Source organism: Rhynchophorus ferrugineus, unplaced genomic scaffold (genome assembly GCF_030347505.1).
Source record: "Rhynchophorus ferrugineus isolate W39M unplaced genomic scaffold, kcgeb_rfMv2 rfM9, whole genome shotgun sequence".
Classification (NCBI taxonomy): Eukaryota; Metazoa; Arthropoda; class Insecta; order Coleoptera; family Curculionidae; genus Rhynchophorus; species Rhynchophorus ferrugineus.
The window spans coordinates 33514582-33535215 of record NW_027472588.1 but is presented as its reverse complement, the minus strand read 5'-3'; the positions used below and the strand labels follow the sequence as shown (position 1 = coordinate 33535215).

General features: G+C 34.9%; 3 protein-coding genes across 13 annotated transcripts; 1 reads left to right on the top strand and 2 right to left on the bottom strand.

Moving 5' to 3' along the window:
• Positions 1-69: 69 nt before the first annotated feature.
• On the bottom strand, positions 70-3849 carry beta'COP (coatomer subunit beta'). Its single transcript, XM_076414564.1, has 15 exons — positions 3721-3849; positions 3313-3664; positions 3096-3257; positions 2824-3045; positions 2632-2769; positions 2449-2571; positions 1971-2394; positions 1782-1917; positions 1475-1687; positions 1137-1422; positions 862-1081; positions 663-784; positions 430-610; positions 287-380; positions 70-233 (listed from the first exon to the last, which is right to left on the bottom strand). Exons 1-15 carry the CDS (start codon positions 3721-3723, stop codon positions 198-200), a joined length of 2712 nt encoding a protein of 903 aa, XP_076270679.1. The 5' UTR covers positions 3724-3849; the 3' UTR covers positions 70-197.
• Positions 3850-4059: 210 nt separating this feature from the next.
• Spf45 (splicing factor 45) lies at positions 4060-5795 on the bottom strand. Of its 3 annotated transcripts, none has more exons than XM_076414570.1 (6): positions 5663-5753; positions 5560-5602; positions 4955-5502; positions 4706-4886; positions 4457-4652; positions 4060-4401 (listed from the first exon to the last, which is right to left on the bottom strand). In XM_076414570.1, exons 3-6 carry the CDS (start codon positions 5493-5495, stop codon positions 4114-4116), a joined length of 1206 nt encoding a protein of 401 aa, XP_076270685.1. In that variant the 5' UTR covers positions 5496-5502; positions 5560-5602; positions 5663-5753; the 3' UTR covers positions 4060-4113. The 3 variants fall into 3 exon arrangements, with proteins under 3 accessions (XP_076270685.1, XP_076270687.1, XP_076270686.1); XM_076414572.1 differs by having other exon boundaries at positions 5576-5602; XM_076414571.1 differs by lacking the exon at positions 5560-5602 and having other exon boundaries at positions 5663-5795.
• Positions 5759-19682, top strand: LOC143202769 (uncharacterized). Of its 9 annotated transcripts, none has more exons than XM_076414562.1 (23): positions 5759-5894; positions 6304-6550; positions 6613-6855; positions 6916-7083; positions 7140-7325; positions 7388-7546; positions 7598-7772; positions 7827-7998; positions 8186-8353; positions 8406-8518; positions 8572-8775; positions 8832-9090; positions 9465-9637; positions 12426-12998; positions 13059-13892; positions 13998-14100; positions 15046-15474; positions 15540-16238; positions 17298-17534; positions 17595-17788; positions 17841-17969; positions 18031-18185; positions 18832-19682. In XM_076414562.1, the coding sequence occupies exons 2-23, from the start codon at positions 6365-6367 to the stop codon at positions 19006-19008; spliced, it is 5736 nt and encodes a 1911-aa protein (XP_076270677.1). In that variant the 5' UTR covers positions 5759-5894; positions 6304-6364; the 3' UTR covers positions 19009-19682. The 9 variants fall into 9 exon arrangements, with proteins under 9 accessions (XP_076270677.1, XP_076270676.1, XP_076270673.1 ...); XM_076414561.1 differs by having other exon boundaries at positions 15037-15474; XM_076414558.1 differs by having other exon boundaries at positions 9423-9637.
• Positions 19683-20634: the final 952 nt, after the last annotated feature.

The following is a 20634-nucleotide window of genomic DNA, read 5'->3' as shown; positions in this document are numbered from 1 at the left end:
CGTCCACCCCAGTCTATGTACATATTAATACAAAACATGATTTATTTAACTAAAATAGACCCACTTAAATAAAACTAAAATAATATTTTATTGTAATAATATACAAGAGACTTTTGATTAAAAACAGGAATGAATATACATTTAAATTAATACTAATTAATTTGTTTCTATTTAAGAGAAATTTTAGATGGTTGGTATTAGTCGCTCAACAGATCATCATCCAAATTGATATCCTACAAAGAAATATCCAGCAACATATTCTAAATTAAATTGTATTTCTACTTACAGTGGTGTCAATGTTATCATCCAAATTTACGCCTTCTAGGTCTAAATCTAAATCATCATCATCTTGTAAAGCACTTTGGCTGATTTGAGGTGTTCTAAAAGTATTTATAAAATAAAAGTTCTAAATCCTATAAGATGATTTACTTATTCTGTTCAGCTGATGTACTTCGCGCCAAAACTCCAGAACTAGCTGGTTGTGTTGAACTTTGGCTTTCATCAATTATGTTTCTTTCGTGATTTGGAATTATCTGGCAAGCTTGATATGCTGATACTAAATTATTTCTCATTTCCATGTACTTTTGAGCTATAATTGCCTCAGATAATCCTGGTAAAAAAAATTATTGATAAATTATACTAAAAATTACATATTAACATACCTGGAAACAGGTTTTCATAGGTTTTAGGATCAGCTAAGCTTTGACCTGCCTTTTCATTTGTTGCAGACAGCTTTTCCTTCCACAACTGTACAACATCTGAGACCTTATCAGGCAGGTAGGATCTAAGAACATATAAATAAAATATGTTACCACCAAAATGTTTCTTTTAATTGAAACTTTTTGAGCTAAACATTAGTACCTTGCAAAGAATGCAGCTTCAGGTAGTCTGCCTGTGTTAATTAAAATATCAAGGCATTTTTGAAGATCTCCCACCAAAAGATATGACAGAAATGATAGATTATACTTCTCTTCCTGTTGGGTAGTCTCTGCCAAAGTTCTTACTAAGTTCTCATCACCTGAACTAGTAGCAAGAAGTAATAACCCTCCAAAATCTTGCGCTTTTTGCATACATTCCTTAGCTAAAAAATGGATATTTATTAACATTCCCCAAAATAACACAATAATGCAACTTACCCAATTTCAAATTATTTGTACTAGCCGCCAATTCAGCCAATTGACTCCATTTCTGCGGATTATTAGATTCTACCGCAAGAGTCCTAGCAACATTTAAATCTTCAAGAGCAATGGCCAATTCGAATTTATGTTCAGGATCAGTCGAAACAGCGAGAGCTTGTTGTTTGAAACCTTGCTTTTCTAGAAAATGAGCAACTCTTGTGCGATGTTCTTTTGGAATAGAAGGCAGGACCCTATCAGCGGTTGCAAAATCGCTACGCATTACCGCAGTTTGATATTCCAAAACCTGCAAATCCAGCATTATTAATCAAAGACAAAACCTATAGCTTATTACTTACAGATAGTAACAGCTGATAGCTAACGACTCCTAGTTCTTTATCAGCCAAGTATAAACGGTCATCCTTTGGAACATACCCAAGGACATACAGAGGTCTATCCAGATGTGCAATAGTTACTAATTCCCCACCCACAAAATAATTTATACGGTTTACAGCGTTAGTATAAATAAAGCAATCTCCAACCCATAAACCTGTGCGGACACTCTCGCTCACCTAATAAGACATCAAATATATTGTAATATATTGTTATGCTTTAATTCAGTCGCATTTTAGTTTAACAATTATTGGCTTAGTTTTCACTACTTACCTCGCCAAGCACATCAAATGCTGCTTCAACTCCATCTTCAGCAACCTCATTATTTTCCCTACCTTTTTGAACTTGATCTGAATCATAGGATAAAATATAGTAACTATCATCTGCTGCTAAACAAACCAATTTTCCACTAAAATTTGAAATTACTTAAATGGAAACATTAAAACTTGATATTCATTTTACCTATCTGACCAATATACAGCTCTTGGTTGAATTTCAATTCTTCTAACTAGTTCCAATGTTTCCCAATCATAAAAACTTAGACCTGCCGCTGATTTAACCCCAAGCAAGTACCCTCCAAATATTCCATCAGCTGTAGAATCAGATTTGAACTGTTTCTTTTCTTTAAAGTTTTTGAAAATTTTAATGGAAGACCCTGTTTCTCTTATAGCATATTCGCTAGAATCTTGTGCCCAAACAAATTCTTGTGCACTGCCAAAAGCCTTGTTTCTAAGAGCCATGGCTGTGTATATAATGTATTCTCCATCTCCACAAACCACAACAAATCTTCCATTAGGATTATGCTGAATAGTTTGTGGGTAAATTTCACAGGCTCCCATATCCTTAGTAGCAACTGGAAGGCGTTCACCATCCCGCAATTCAGCACCTAAATAAATATGAATGTCTTCCTGTCTCATATGTAATTATAAATGCTACCTACCCTCTGGTAATGCTTTCAGATTTGCTTGCTGTAATTCACAATGTTTAGCCCAAATAATCTTTCCACCACTAGCATCCATACTGACTGCTGGTTCTTCCCTACCAACTTTAACCATAATACTTCCTATAAAAATATGTATATTTAAATGCCAGTAAAAAAATAGCTCAAAATCAATGAATGTACCTTCATCATATCCTAAAGCAACATTATTGGAACCTTTCAAGCAAGCTATCGACCATACTCTTTCAAATCCATAATTAAGGCTATTTTCTAAACGATGAGTATTGGCATGCCATACCCGAACAGTGCCATCTTCACTTCCTATTAAAAAAGAACATGTTATTAAAGTGATTTTAGCTCATTTACTTTTAATACCTGTAAGAACTACAGGTAATTCTGGATGAAAACATACAGCTGATACATTTTGGGCATGCCCTTCTAAAGTTTGAACACAAGTTTTATTCTGGTAGTCCCAAATTTTTACTAATCTATCATCAGCACCAGAAATTAAGTAAGGTTTATCTCCACCATGATAATAATCCACACAATTGACACCTTTTTCATGTCCTTCCAGAGTAAAATTGGCAGTAGGTGAGCCTAATAATACAATGGTTATGTGAGTGGCAAACACAATGAATATTCCATACCTAATTGCCAAACTTTTATAGTTCTATCCAAAGAAGCACTAGCAAAGGTATTGTTGTCCTTCGGATTTATAGCAATTTGCATTATATAATGAGAATGACCCTCAAACACTTGTTGGCAGGTCCAGCTCTTCTCCCAATTCCACAGTTTAATCAACATATCATCTGCAATTAGTTATTATCACTAATTATCACAATAATACTTTACTGTTCTACTTACCACTAGAAGATAAAATATAAGGTTGTGTAGGATGAATAACAATGCATCTAACATAATCTGAATGAGCATCAAATTTATGAACTCTTTCTAATGTGTTGTAATTAAAAACTCTTATTTGCATGTCATCTGAACCACTTACAATCCAATTCTTTCTCGGAACAAATTTTGCAGCCCTCACAGGTAAATCGCAGACCTCAAAAGTTTTAAGTATTTGTTGATTTTCATGATTGAAAACATTTATAATGCCGCTATATAAAGAGCACAACATCCACGGTTCTGTTGGATGTAAATCAACACATTTCACTCGATCCGAGCGGGATGTTAATTTTCTTTTTATATCCAATCTTAAGGGCTAAAATGTAAATTTAGGTAACTAATATAAAAAACATTATATATAGAGTTATTTACCATTATGACTTGTTTAGCGTTTTATCACCTCCAATATATATTATTTAAACGATTTTAATATAGAAATTACACAAAATTATAAACACATCAGCAAATTGTCAAAACGTATTCATAACCTTAATCATCAAATTTTGTGACGTGGAATTTAAATTAGTATATTATGCAACTAAAAATACAAAATTTGTAAATCATCTTCAAATAAACGAACGTTAGTGTTTATAGATTTTTTATTTTTGAAAAACATAAAGTGCTCGTTTCTATTACACCAAAACAGTCTAACTATTGAACACAACTAACTTTGAATACAAAAATTAACAAATAAATAAAATTGCAATGAACTAAGTTTCATGTGAAAATGATGTATATTATATAAAAGAATTACAGAACACAAAACTATTCAATAAGCTGCAAATTGTCAAATTTCTCAGTATCATAAAAATTTGCTTTTACTTGTCGACCTCCAAAAAATCTTCCATTGAGATCAACAACAGCTTTTATAGCACTCTCAATCCTTTGAAACTCTACAAATATCCTTACTGCTTCTTCAGCATTATCAGTTACAACTTCATGAATTATAACACTTGTAACTGGACCATATTTAGTGTTACATTCATCTTTTACCTCAGGTTCAAGGTCATCATCAACTTCACCAGGACCTACCATATTCTTTAACAATACTACCTAAAAAATAATAATAAAATAAAAATATATTCAATAGCATGGGTCAGTACTGGACCTTGCTTGGATTTTTCATAATTTCTGTTATAGGTAGTTCTTTTTGCCCTCCTGCTTCAATAGGAGGTGGGGGAGGAGGCATAATATCTTTTTCATGAACAATTCTTCCTCCTCTTTTTGATGTTTTTTCAACTTGAAGGGCACTAGCCATGCCTTGCTCCATTCTACCCAAACCTTGACCTTCTTTAAATCCATATCTAGAAATTGAATATAAATAAAAAAGGCTATTATATACCTACTGGTCTCATACCTTGCCATGATTTTAGCCGCAACAGAGCCACCACCATAAGTGCTTGGCTGTGGTTTATTAGGAATAACAGGGACCGCATCAGGAGATGGCTCTTGTAAACTAGGAGGAGGAGCTATGGCAACTCCACCGGCAGGTCTTTGAACCTTAGGGCGTTCTTCCTCTTCTTCATCTGCCCATCTACCTAAGAAATCAGGTGAGTATAATAAAAAAATACTTATAGTTGATGAAAAAATAGTTTTACTACAATACCTGCAAATCCACTTCCAACAGGTGGCTGAGTCATTTGTGAAACTGGAGGCGAAGGTGGTACATAAGGTGGACTTTCACCTTGATCACTAAATCTACTCTTTCTTTTCCTATCTTTTCTTTTCTCACTTTCTCTATCTCTGTCTCGATCTCTATCTCTTTCACCATCCCTGTCTCTGTCCCTGTCTCTATCTTTATCTCTAGAATCTCTCAACTCTTTTACAACTTTTTCATATTCATTTGGCCACAATGGGTCATATTCATCAATTACTTTCCAGTCAAATTCACTACCATAAACGCCTCCACTTAGTATTGGTAACCTGTTATCAGGTCTAGTAAATGAAGGGCCGACTTCTTCTTCACGTTTACTTTTTAAATCAATTACGGGCGCTAAACTAGCTCTACGTGCAGCCTCCCGTTTTGGTTGTGTAACAGTAGCCTTTTTAAGTTGAAGTTGAGATTGCAGTAATTTAATACTAGAAGACCACCCTTGAACCTTTTCCTGTGCTGTAGTTTTAACATCATAATCGTCATATAACGACATAGTAAATCTGAAAAATAAACAAAACAGTTCACTTACGCCAGGTATGCCCATACTATAAACTAACAAAATTTTTGTATTACCGCTAAAGTATTGTTTCAGATAATTTGCTGTAAATGAATTGTTTTAAATTATATATACCATATTAGCGTTAAACTATAAAAACTTACCAAATATATGGACTAAACATAACCTCAAACTGGTAGTTTATTGACATTTATTGGTATTTCTCTGTAAATCCTTCTGTCATTTACCATAAGTCTTCTGTCACTTTTTTGAAACTCATAAGAGAGTGAACGTGTTACGTCAGTGTCAGAGTGTACACAACTTGTTTATTTGTAAAAAATACCTTCAATTATCAGCTATTAGGCTATTCGCAGTTTAGATTTAATGTCTAAGAAGGTAATGAAAGCTATTAATATTATATAATTCTCCGGTGCATTATTAAAACTATTTTATTTGTGTCTGCAATGACCTCTGTGCCCATCCCCTTGATAATTTCTACCAACTCTTTGTACTAAAATTGGACCAAACTATATCGTGATAAATTAATATACTTTTTAAATTCTTTATATATTTTAATAGCTATATCCTTCTATATTATAGATCAAAGACATAATGCGTCTGAATGTAATTTGTGTAAGTTATATAAACTTTTATATTAATGTCACAAACTTGCAGATATTACATTTAATCTCTTGCTCTATTTATCTATAAAATGCATCGATGAATAAATAACACTGTTATTTACTTAAAGAGGTCGCTTATTCATAATAATAATAATAATAATAAAGGTTTTATATTATTTTAGATATTCACTTTTTAACAATAACCTAAAAGATGTTTTGTAAATTTTAACACAGATATATAAAATGAATAAGGACGATTTAGATATATTTCGACATTTGGACAAAACACCAAAGATCAGTAGTGGGTTAGATTTGATAAAAGGTTTAAATGATAGAAAAATTGGATTAAAGTCAAATCCTAAGACAAAAGAAAATGTACAACTTTTTGCAGAAGAACAATTGGTTAGAAAGGCAGAGTATACTGAGATGGTAAAATAATTGATAACTTAGATCGTTTAAATTAGTTTATTTGGATTCTTATTTATTTTTAGCGCTGTGAAATGCCAGGTATGCCCAGATCTACATTTTTAATGGTATTTAGTCCTGATGGACAGAGAGCAGCTTCCACACATGGAAATCATAATATTTATGTGACAGATTTGAGAAGTGGCAAAAATATAAAAACATTAGTGGGTCATCCAAGAACTCCATGGTGCATAGCATTTCATCCAACTTCAGATCAAATTGTAGCTTCAGGATGTCTTGGTGGCCAAGTGCGAATTTGGGATTTAAGTGTAAGTACAATATTAGATAACAATTTAAAATCTAAGGTTAACTAAAAATAATAACTTCAGGGTGGTAGTGAAATGTGGACAACTGCAAATCAGTCAGTTATAGCTTCTATAGCCTTTCATCCAAATGACAGAGTATTAGTTATAGCAACTACTAATGAGGTATATTTTTGGGATTGGAGTCATCGTCAACCATTCCTTCAAACTGCCACAAATAATCCTAGAGAGAAGGTTTGCATGTAGAAATCATTATTGCTTTATATATTATGTATATATAACTCTTTTAGGTTCGTTATGTAGCCTTTGATAAATTAGGTCATAAATTAATTACTGGCATAGCTAATAGTCCTCAGACAAGGTGGGAAAGAGCCAGAGCACCAGTACCAGTACCCAGACAAGAGAGGTGTGCTAGTCCATATAGAAGAAGAATTACACAGAGATTAGTATCAGCTAGTAACATAACTTCCAATACGGTAAGTTACTGCAAATAATGTTTTTAAATATGTTATTTAAATATGTCCTCAAAATATTGCAGCAGCCAAACTCAACAAATGATTCAAATGTTCAAGAGCGAGAACCATCTGCAGGAATGCCTGAAAGAGAGAGGAGAATAGCTTTATGTTATAGAGATTTAGTGAGAGAATATGAACTATTAGTGCATAGATATTTGCAGCTATACAGGCCACCAACAATGGTAATAAGTATATTATTATTTTTTGTTATGATTTCACTTTTATATTTAAAGATTGACAGAGGTACTGATCCAATGGAACCAAACCATTATACTAGCGGCACGCAAACGGCAGAAAGCTCAAGCAATGATAATGCTATTCCAGGACCTAGTGGTCTTGGAAATCAGAGTTCAAGTAGAAATGAAACAAGCACAACAGAAAGCAACATTTCCAATAGTCAACCTTCTGGTTTGTAGTTATTCAACTAATTTGTATTGTTTAAATAATTATCGATTGTTTTAGCTTTGATTGACACCAACCCTCAACCTTCAACGTCCCATTCACAAAACCTGATCACACCCAGTAGGATATTTTCTGTTGGTAGAAAACCCCCAAGTTCAATAAGAGGTACTCAGACTCAAGATTCCAGAAAGCATAAAAACGATGAGGAGCCATCAACTAGCGGGGAAAAAAGGTATATATAAAACTATATTATTGAAAATATGTTAATCGTTTAACTTTGTGATTTTGTATGACTGGCTGAGTAATAAATAATAAGATAAACTGACGCCGCCAAAATAACATGGTTACCACAACTTCCCAATATTGTCTTGTCCTAAGTGAAAAACCCTGTATTATGAATGATTGATTGTCCTTATTAGATTAAAAAGAAAAAGAGGCGGCAGCCAGTCAGAGAATAGTTCATCGTCCAGAGACTCCTCACCAAGAAATGAACATAATGCTCCAGAGGTGCCAGCGGGGGAAACAAATAGCGGAACGACATCAGATCGTGTTTTGGTTATTACGTTGGATAGGATTAACCCTGATAGGTACAAAATAAACATTTTAACTTGACGTTTTAATATTACTTTCTATCATTAGGTTGCCGACAGCTTCAACAGCAGAACCTACCAATGATGAAGATTTTAACTATCCAAGATGTAGAGCTAGATACAAGAGGAGAGTATACAATTTGATTAATAATCATCGTAATGGTATTGTAAAATGTCCTTATAACGAACGCAAACATTCCAAAAATACATTTCAGGTTTACCAACTTCTCGAACTAATAATACCGATACCAGACCTAGCACTAGTGAAGATAGGAGTAGGGCAAGTGTAAATTCCTCATCTGATACACCACCCACATCAACTAATAGATACAGTGAAAGATTTAATCAGTACATCAGGCAGACTAGAGAAAAAATCGCTGAATTTCGGAGAAGGACTCGAAATGTTTTAAGTACGGAAGGTAATAGACATAAATTAGTACATTGTATCTTTAATTATTCAATATGATTACTTAAGGTAGTTCAGATGTCACATCTCATGAAACAACTGAAGGAGATGGTAATGTGTCTCCACCGGCACCTACAATTAATAATGATCATTCAGTACCTGGGACAAGCAACCAAGAGAGACCTAATGAAGTTTCCGGGTCAAATCAACAAAGTAATGTCGAAGAGTTACTATCTAATATAAGAAGGACAGCAGAGGAGGAAGTCAGGAATAGAATACTGCCCATCATTAGATCAGTACCACCACCTGATAGACCAGAGCTTATTAGGTAAGTTATTTAATTACACAATAAGTTTTATGAAATAAATTCATGTAAAAAGCCTATGTTACCCAGTAAAAGATGAGGTGTTTGTTGAATGTACCTTATTATTGTTTGAAAATTTAAACACACCAATGTCACATAGTGTATTATTTTTATATCACAAAAATTTTGTTCAAGATAAATTGGCAAGTTCTATTTACTATTCATTTATCAAAAGTTTTTGTCCAGAATATTTGGGTTCAAAAATTAAAATTGGTCATAAAACCCTCTACGTAAATAGGTTGTCAATGAACCTTGTTCAGACCAGTTAGTGATGTAAAAAGAAATCCTTGTTGTAGGCTTTTTGAAAATAGTCGTGAACATGTCAGGATGCGTTTTAGGCAAATGTATCCGGTGTTCCTTAGGCGTCATTGTCGACGAACGCTTCGAATAGACAGCTCTACAGACAGCAGTAGCTCAGAGAATGAACAGGACCAAAGTTCTGCTGCACCATCTATGTTACCTCCAAGGGTAGCCTCCGATCTAAATTTACTACAGAACACAATTTCTCCAGGTAGTAATATTCAATTTTAGTAACATATATTGAGTGAATAATATTCTGTAATTGTATATATACATATTAAGTCCAGAAATTAGTTTTTATAACTTTTTCGCTAGAACAGATCTTTATTCATGCAAGTTAGATTCAATCCATATAATTTTGTGATTCAGTAGACAATATTTAATTTCTACAATAGAGATTGTTTTAAACTTTTACACTAACTTCACAATTAAGTCACACACTTTTACAATTTTCTAGTATATGAAGCATTTCTAGCATATACACAAATTCCCCTCACATGTTTGCTGTTACAGATGTGGTAAAGCGGCTTCTCTCATAAAAACAACGGACAACATGAATATGTTTACACAATATACCTTTAATACTATTTTCAGGGTCCTGGCAGTTACATAAATTTAAACATTTTTCATTTGTAGCAGTACCCTAGTCGGCAGTCCTTTTTGCATATCGCACTTACCTAAACTACGTGATATTGCTCAGTGTCTTCATATAATTTAACATAAATAAACTAAATGATAACTACTTATACATGTGTATTTTGGTATTGTCTACCGATAATTTTCTCTGTTAAGTAATAAATAATTATATAAACTAATCCAGGAATAATGTAAACATAAAATTAACAAAAATATACCACTTAACCAATTTTCTCATAAACAACATGTGTGCACTAGGCACTGAAATGATAGGAAACAATATGCTATGTATACTCAATTTTCTAAAGGTGACTATAAATATAGGCCATAATCCTAACATCTAAATCTAGGACTCTATATAGTAAAAAAAGAAAACGAAAAATTAAACCAAATGTTAACCGACACCTGCGCTTGTGAGGGTCACAAGTCAAAACAGTCAAATTGTGGTATCATAAAGAAAGACAATTAAGATTCAATGTTCTCTAACGCAATTTTTCCAATATAACAAAATTTTCCATCGACTATTTAAAAACGTTATATCATTTATATTGTCTTTAACATAACATGGCCATAAAAGTGTCGCTTTTGAAGCTATTAATTTTTTTTGTTTTGCGAAGTAACACACAACAGGTCAATTGAAAAGTGCCCGGTCTACCATAGTAAAACACATTTTTTTAGCAAAATTAGTTTTTTATTCCACATAATTCGCTTCAAGGGTGATACACTGATTATAGCAACCCTCCAACTTTTTGATACCATTTTTGTAGTACGATTTGTCGAAAATTCCTCTTTCGACGAAAATTTCTTCCCAGGGAGCATTCTTTTGAGACCTGAGAATAGAAAATAGTCGCTGGGGGCCAGATCTGGAGAATACGGTGGATGAGGAAGCAATTCGAAGTCCAATTCATGGATTTTTGACAGGGTGCATTGTCCTTGTGAAGCAGCACTTTCTTTTTCTTCAAATGCGGTAATTTTTCGGCGATTTCGTCATTCAAACGGTCCAGTAACGTTATATAATAGTCGCTGTTGATGGTCCTTCCTTTTTCAAGGTAGTTAATGAAAATTATTCCATGCGCATCCCAAAATACAGACGCCATAGCCTTGCCAACCGACTGTTGTGTTTTCCCACGCTTTGAAGCGGGTTCATCGTGTGCAGCCCGAGTGGGTTGACTGTCGATTGGACTTCGGAGTGAAATGAGCCATGTTTCATCCATTGTCACATATCGACGCAAAAACTTGGGTTTATTACGCTTGATCATCTTCAAACACTGCTCCGAATCATCAACTCGTCGTTGTTTTTGATCAAAAATGGCCTCGCGCTGCACCCACTTTGCACAGAACTTTGTCATACCCAAATATTCGTAAATGATATGATGTACACGTTCATTTGATATCTTTAGAGTGTTTTCAATTTCAATTTACAGTCATTCAAAATCATTTTGTGGATTTTTTAAATGTTTTCGTCTGTAACAACCTCTTTTGGGCGTCCACTGCGTTAACCATCTTGGGTGCTTATTTCACCACGTCTAAACTTAGCATACCAATCCTTGATGGTTGATTTTCCAGGGGCAGTGTTCGGAAACTCGTCATCAAGCCAAGTTTTTGCCTCAACTGTATTTTTTCCCTTCAAGAAGCAATATTTTATCAACACGCGAAATCTCTTTTTATCCATTTTTTTCACAATAACAAAAGTTGCTTCACTCAAAATGCTATGATTCACAAGCTAATGATCCAACGGCTGCCAAATTTATACACGTATCTTTTGAGAGTAATTTTTTGACTAAAATACACATGGATTTAATTCTAGTAGCGCCATGTGTCAGGCCTTTTTAATTGACTTGTTATTGAATCGAATGTATTTTACGGTTTAATGCAGTTGTAAAAAATTGGTTTATTTTTAATGGTTTGTGATCCACTTGTACATTGTATTGATTTCACAATATGCGGACCATGGGCTTGCTTCTACTGCTTCTGTTGCTTTTGTGGAACCCACAGTAATTATCAAGCTCATTGTTAGCTCCCTATCTCTTCTTTCTTCTAAAGGAGGATTAATGCACTTTATAGATTTAATATTTGGATTTTAAATTTTGTCGGTAAGGAACTAAATTACTATCCTATTAATAAAGTATATACATTATATAAAGTATATTTAAAAACGTAGATTATTTCTAACTTGTTTTTCTTAAGGAATAACTCCTATATTAAACATATTCTATCAGAGAAATTTATTATTAAATGAAATAACATCATTAACTTTTCTGCACTTATTTAGACTTATATTTTCAATTTAGTCTAATTATTTTTGACATAGACATAATTTGTATCTATAAATTAATTTATTTTTATATCTTACACCCATATAGATACTTCAACAGCTATCGCTCCGACTTCATCTGGATCGACGGAAAGGAATTTTAACACTGAATTAGAGCAACTAGTTACGACACTTTTAACCGAAATTGAGCGTAGCGATGATCCTAATTCCGATGTGCATACAGCATCAGCTCAAGCCGCTACCCAAAACAATTCTGCTTCGACTAGTAGCGCAAGAACGCGACCATCTAGGATTCAGTGGCCCAACAATGAGAATTCATTGAGAAGAACTCCTCCGCCCGGAGAAAGTCTTGAAAATATTCTTTATGAACCCGTCCCCGAAGCAGTGCGTTCAGATCTTTACAGCCGATTTCAATCTGATTTTCCCTCTACGACCCAACACGCCCCCGTGTCCTCTTCAAATGGCGACACGCGCAATTCCTACTTGAACACTGATACAAGAACAACAAATTCAACAATATATACGTCCAGTTCATCAAGCCCGGGTCAGCGGAGGCGGTTTTTTTCGCACAGGGTATCCGCTTTCATGCCAACTCGAGTGAATTATACTAGAACGAGATTCAGGAGGAACCCTCATTATACCTGGGGTAGCGGTCGAGCAGGTATTCCGCGAACTCACCAATCTCCGTCTCTTGAATTTGACGAACTTATTAACTTTACAGAACGTGGAGGCGCAGATGAATGGATCTCTCCCAATTTTCCTACCATCGGATCATCCTCGGACGCGTTTAATCCTGAGAGTGTTGGAATCGGTAGTATGTATTCCAACATTGTACAAGATGTGCAATCCTCATTAGATGACGCTAGGAATATTGGTGCCAGTAGACCTGGAGAAACGTCGGATATGTTGAATAGTTTCACCGAACGACTGGAAAACATAATGAGTCAATCTGAGGCGATTTTGAGAAACTTGAGAACGTCAATGGACCTGTTACCGAATACCTCCGAAGCAGGACGAAGTCAGCTAACAGAGCCGAGATGGAATTTTAACGATCCGGGATTTTATGTAAGGGATCTACGCAGTGACGCTCCGTCGAATTCGGAATCCAACGTTGCCGGCGATTCTTCTTTGCACGATTGGATCGGCTCTCTTCACGCTATCGCAACTGATCACACCTATCCCAGAAATCCAAATAATCCTTCCGCAAGCGATAACATGTCCCCCGTGATGACGTCGTTACATCTCAGCCTTTCTCATATTCAGCGGCAAGCGGGTCTTCTGCGGCGCCAGGTTGAGAATATCGAGAGGATAGACAGGGCGATGATAGAAGTTGGTCAAGTAAAGCTACTTAGGGAGTTGCTTGCCGAATTAGCGAAGTACATGAATCCAGGAGGGGGCGGTGGAGGTAGTCGTACGGCCGGTGTCTCCAATGTAAGGCAAATGATGGCTGGCACGAGAATAAGTGATTCCGGGCCGTATGAATCCCCGAATGAAGAAGGGAATGCCGCCAGTAGATCTTCAACTCAAGGCGGTGATGAGATTCAACCTCAACCAGGTAAATGGTTTCTTTTTGTGTCCTGCACTTTACCATTAAAGCTTAAAAGACATTATGAGTGCTACTTCGTTATATTATTATTTTTAATAAGTTAAAATGTTCTAGGTACTAGTTCAGGGACAACTTCAAGTACCGATCAACCTAGTACAAGTAGTGGAACAACACAACAGAGGAGAAGTACAAATAGGAAAACCTATCCACCTTCAAGGTTTGTCCAATTAAGTTATTTTTAGTCCATTATTAGGTCCAAATCCTTGTACTTTTATTATTGACCAAACTATACTTTTTCTTTAGTAACATAAAATGTAAACTGATGAATGGTTGAGGAAAAAGTAATTTCGGATTTTTCAAAGCGAATTTATTTATATAAATTTGATCGATATAATTCCGCCCATGTAAATTTTCGGAAATATCTAAGCGAAAAAGTGAAGCAACAATTTTCACGAGCCCTTTTTGAAGCCAGCTTACACCACTAATAGAGTTTTTGCAGCAACTGGACCAAATAGAAGTGAGATGTGTATATGTATGTCATGGAAAATCATTTTCGGAAATGAGAAAGCAAACATATTGGGAAAATTAAATCGCAATTTTAAGAACTTTTTTCGTAACTTATATGTTTTTACAGAGGTTTTCAATCTGAAGCTTTCAAATTGTGTTTTCGAAATTAGTGTTCCTTAGTGCGAATGTTGTGCCTATTATAAATTAGATGCATTGGCCTTGCCCCTTATGCACGGACCGTCTTTTGTCGACTTTTTGGCTATTTTTGAGTCAATACTTGGGCTTGTACTCCTACAAGTTTCAACTAATCCAAGAAAGTTTAAAATTTTACTTCAAAATCCCGTCAAATACAGACATACATCATTGTTTAAAAGCTGATTTTTTCCGGAAGTTTCTACCGTTAAAAATAATTTCTTATAAAAATTCGATCGCATTGGCTTTAACCCGACACATAAAATATAGCAAGTGCCACACAAAGGCGACGTGATTTCTTCATGGATTTTAAAGCTACAATCTATTCATGCCAAATCAACAGAAACCGGCTCATGTGTCAAGTTCAGTAATCTAACCTTCTATATTTCAACATGCATTCGATACATGAAAAAAAAAACGCTTTAATGTACACGGTGAATTTTATTAATGTTAGTAATTTCAGATTTGCCAGACATTATCGGGGTCCTTCAATCATTCATTTGTTTTCTCGACGGTATAATCGATTCGAAAGGGGAATCAGGCAGTGTCAAAACAGATCTTGCGGGACGAGGCCGACCTCTAGCTCGACACCTAGCAGTTCCAGCCAGCCGTTGAATTATTCCACGATCGACGAGTCTACCGTCTCATCGATGATCACAAGAGTCAGACGTTTGTTGACTGAACAAATGAGGATATTTACGAGAACTCAAGAAGGCCCCAGTCCACCTAGATCGACGGTGTCCTTTGATTTGGGAGAACATATACTGGCTTTGCGTTTGCACGGCTGCTGGTTAAGAATGAATCGAGTGTTGGGTAGCCGTTTAGAGTACAGTGCATTAAGAGCTATGAGGTCCAATAATACAGCACCGGTTTCACACGATGGTTTTTCAAGGTATAATCGTAAATCTATAATTATTACTTTTGACTAATAGGGATATCCTTGTTCTGTTTGTGTAGGTATACGGCAAGGCACAGCTTAAGTCTGATTGTAGATGGCATGAGCAGGCATATAGAAGAATTGGGACGATCCAACTTTTCCAGCACTTTAAGGAAAAAAATTCAGTGTATGCTGACCTTATCAATTCTTCTTACCGAATTGTTGCTTCATCAAATTCGCGACTCTATACCGCCACCTACTGAAGTTAATTTGGATGCCGAGAGGGAATCATTGACTCGACGAATAGACGAGATATGCTCGGAGATGGGACAGAACAGGGCTAATGCAGGAACTGCGCAGTTTACAGCTAGTTTAAGGATAATGACATTCACCATGCGGCATGCCCATAGAACGTTAGACGAAACATATGTAACTAGAAGGGATGCCATCATGCCGACTCACTCCCTGGATCGCAGAAATCTGCTAGGAATAATCAATCGGTGTCTGAGTAATATAAGTAGGTTTCATCAGGAAAGTGATAGCGATGGCGAAAGTAATCCTCGACCGAGTACCAGTCAAGGTCCACCTGATGTTGGAAATAGCAGCGGTGTTAATGCCAACGGCAATGAAAGTAGTACCGAAGCAATGTACACAACTGTTAGCGATTTTTTTAGGAGATTTTCTGAGAATAGGGTAAATAATACATCCAATCAACCTTCAACGTCTAGAGAACGATTGCCAACTAGAGATTCATTATTATCAAGTACAAATGAAAATAGGTAAGTTGGGTTTGTTGGAAATTAATATTATAAGTAGGTTCTGTAGAAATTAGTTTAGGCATCTATTTATGTATTATATCATGTATTTATGTAAAGTTTATTTATGTTAAAATTATTGACAACAAAAAATACTCGAAACACATATACATTAGTTCGGAACAAAGAGTATGAAAAATTAGGTGGGCAACCAAGTATATTTAGAACCGCATAACACTTAAGATAAAGAAAGTGCAGGTGTCAAGAGCCAGACGGAATACGTTGACATTTCATTCCCTTCAAAAACATCCAATGGTGTAAATAAACCAATATCTTCCGAGAAGTATATTGACCTCTTCTAATTAAACACAGTTTTCAGACAGTCTTCACAAATCATACAATCTTCAAATAGCAATCATACACTCTCATAATACAGAATATTTAATACAGAATATTAAATGATATGGCTTGGTGAATGGAGGTAAAATGAAATGAAACAGTGGTGTTTACATTATGTGACCGTTATTTATTGGCTATATAAAAAAATGTTTAAAATACAATTAGATAAAACGGATGGCAGCGGTGTTACCTGGAGAGGAGGCTTGGGCAGTCGATGTAGGCACGTTTAAACCAAACGATGGTTGAGCACTGAATGAATCGAAATACCCTTCAATAACATCCCAGATAAACGTCTCGGGGTTGCCGCCAGCTATTCGTTATCGGGTTCTAGTTGGCGCTGCTGGCACCCCGCCCGTGTTCAACATCTGGGATTATATTTCTGAGTATTTTGTAGACCGTTATTCCACGAGGTAAAATTCGACATGCCTCAAGGTCGCTACAATAGCAATAAAACTAGCACCATCTATGTGTTAGATCCGGGACTTTTCAGCCAATGTGTTACTGATCGTTATACCCATCTATTATTCATAGTCTCGCGTTCTCTCTTAGCGTAAATAAAGTTATGTTAAGTTTGCTAGTCCCTTCCCTAAGTTCCGTCAATAGATTATTTTTCCTACTTTTCTAATATAGGATCATTAGAATATAATTTTTGTGATTCTCTATAAAGTATTATTTTTATTGTAGTGATGAAGATGGAGATTATCCAGAACCCGAATGGTATTATCAACGTACTAGTAACAATTCTAGCAACAATAGCAATTTGTATCGTACTAACAATGTAAATTTGGTACAACAAAACGAGCCGGCTTACCAAACGAGGTGGAATGTACCATCTGTGCAAGTAAATGATGTTCCCGTTTCTGAACCATCGTTTGTTGCCCAGAGGCTATTGAACCATCGACAAAGAATGTCCGATCTACGGTTAGTACACATTATATAATAAATATTTCAAAAGCCAAGGTTTATCGTGAATTGTAACAGGAACCCGCGCGCTGGAATATACAGGCCTAGGTTCCTACATCCCTTGTATGCTCATGTTAATCCTTTTGACGCGGATTTGGATGATCCTCAGAGAGAACAGATCTACGACAGCGACATGATAGCTACGGTAACACCCAACCACCGGATACAAGCGTGGGATATATCCAATTGGACCATTCCATCTATCAGCAGTTGTAAGTTTCGAAAAATATGTATTCATAGTTTACTCATTATTTTACTTTTCAGCTTTAAGAAATGTAGTGGTTAATGAATGTAAGATACACAATGATGCTAGTGTAGATATAGCTACAGATGGAACGATTTTAGTAACACTTCTACCCTCTGGTGGGTATTTAAATGTTACTAATCGTTTAGGTGAGTGTGGTTGCGATTCCATAGATTCCGGTCATGTAATTATAAAATTCTTTCAACTTAGGAGTGTACAGTTTACGTTGGGAGACACTAGGCCAATGTCTTTATACCACTAGTTTTGAGCAAAATGCTGTATCTGTATCTTTGTCACCATTAAGTAGACACTTATTAGTTGGCTTCGCATCTAGGCGAGTTTCAATCATTCCTAGTGACCGTTGGGTAAGTACTACGATAAAATATTGCGTATATTCAGTATTATTAAATTTTGAAAAATACAAAATTAATTTAGTATTCTGACAATTACAGTTTCTTTAGACTAAATAAAAACTGAAAACATATTATAAACTACAGTTAGAATATATTAATAGAAATTTAATTAAATTTTCTATTATAAATAATTCATCAAATAATAGTCCATTCAATAAAACAGTGAACTGAGGTCATCTAAATTTATGACGTCAAAACTTTGAATTTTATTTAACTTTGGCTTTGACATAACAAAATACTAACCCTAATAATATCAAATATAATTTATTTTAACGTTATAGTATATCTAATTATAGTGTATTATCTCGTTCTTCGTAATAATTGCTGCTTGGTTTGAAAACATTCAAAACAAGCAAAGCATCAAAACAACATTTGCCGGTTGATAACCTGTAATTATTTTCACTAAGGTTTTGAAGAATTTTGCAGTCGTTTGGCAACCACATGAACTTTGTAGGCTGGTTCGGTTACATATTCGAACGTATCAGAAAGCATTATGATAGGCAGTACATTTGACATCATAATGATCACTTCATTTTCACTGTTATTTTGAATAGACTATACGCACCTTTTTATATACAATAACATTGATTTTTTGTAGGTAATGGCAAGAATATATAAAATTGAGCAAAAAGATGTACCAGGTGATAGTTTACCAGTGCTGCGTGATTTAGAGCAACAAAGAGAGAGCAGAATAAACTGTATTAGGTGGTTGCCCACTTCAGGACAGGGATTGATCTATGCTACAAATACCGGACAGCTGGTAATATTGTCTTAGATTGAGGCACGGGCATATCAGTTATAAAGATATCCCGATGTGACTGGATTACCAGTGCTTCGCCAATATAAATATTAGAACGTTTTGATTCTCTGACGCCCCTTAGCACGCCCGCTATTTGATTTTAATGTCGTACTTTTTTATTAGTATTGTAAATATAAAAGGGTATGTATAGTTCTAAATATACATGACAAATATATTTCAACTAAGTAGTTGAAGGTGAACTTTTTATCAGTTGATGTTAAAAGGAATGCCATTGCAATTTCTTATGATTATTTATGATTTACGATTTAATGGTAACCAATTGTAAAATAATTCTTAGTAATTATTACTCTTTATTTAATTTCCAAACGACTTAGATGGATTATTCTGATAAAGTTATTGTAAATTGATACGAGGCTGTTTTACTTTAATTTAAATGTTAGTAGTTTTATATATAATGATAATAAGATATTGGACTGCATTTGCTTTTTTGATAATATTACCGCTTCTAGCGGTTGAACTGGCGCTATGGTATATTTGATCTGTAAAACGCGTTTTCTATTAGTTTTTTCTTTTTTCATTTTTTTGTTTCTATTTCATAATGAAATACTAGTGATTATATTAAACGTGGATACTGTAATAATCTATTAACAACTGTTATATGTGTAAATAAAAGTTCTAGTTGTGCTGAATGAAGTTTTGTTTTCTCTTAATTCTGCAACAGTGATTTTGAGTGCTAGATCACCACAACAGAGCATAATCATCTCAAAATGAAAATAGTAGGCTGGCTTACTAAAGAAATAGTTAAGGCATTTATAAATCTTTCACCTGCAAAACTGCGTCTCTACATTCGACTCAAAGATGGCAATTTCAGTTTCAATTCAAAGATAAGGCAATGAGATGTTTTATAAACTGAGTCGCTAAAAGGTCATGACTGTTACTTTTGATATAAAGTAAATTTCAAAATTTCCTTAAAGGGCAACAAAATGAAATTACATATTAAAGCAAAACAATTTTTATAAAAATCCAAGGATGTACCATTCACCAGTAACAGGACAGCCAACACAACAGACTAAGGAGATTACCTGAGGTAGTGTTAGATCGGCGTCCTTAGATAGTGAGATGGTTAAATCAAGAAAATAAATCTGAAGTAATTTTGTGAAATGTAAAGGTCACAATTGCGAAGGCAAAAGAAAATATTCGAAATCTGGTGATAAACCTACTCATTTGTGATTATGTTCCCGCGACCAATTCAATCACTGTTTTCAGAATTGGTTTAAACAAAAATTACTTGAGAAAAGTTAATAAAGGCTTGATCAGTATGATATTATATTTTATTGAATTTCAAGTAGATCTCTTGGTGTGAATGAAGAATCCAAAACAATAGATTTGCCAATTAATATCAGCATTATTGAGCTCACCCTGTAAAGTGTTTGGCTCTTATAACAACTTTAGTCTGGAGATGCCTGAAGTACGTTAATTATAGCTACAGTGTGAATCTACACAAAGAGTATTTCTGGAATCCTTTACATACCCATGGAGCTAACGATTATTGGTGTCAAGGTAACAACACCATTCCCGTCAAGCAGTTCAAATTGAATCAGTTACAAACATTCAACGCACCTTTAACTGGCATTAGCCAAT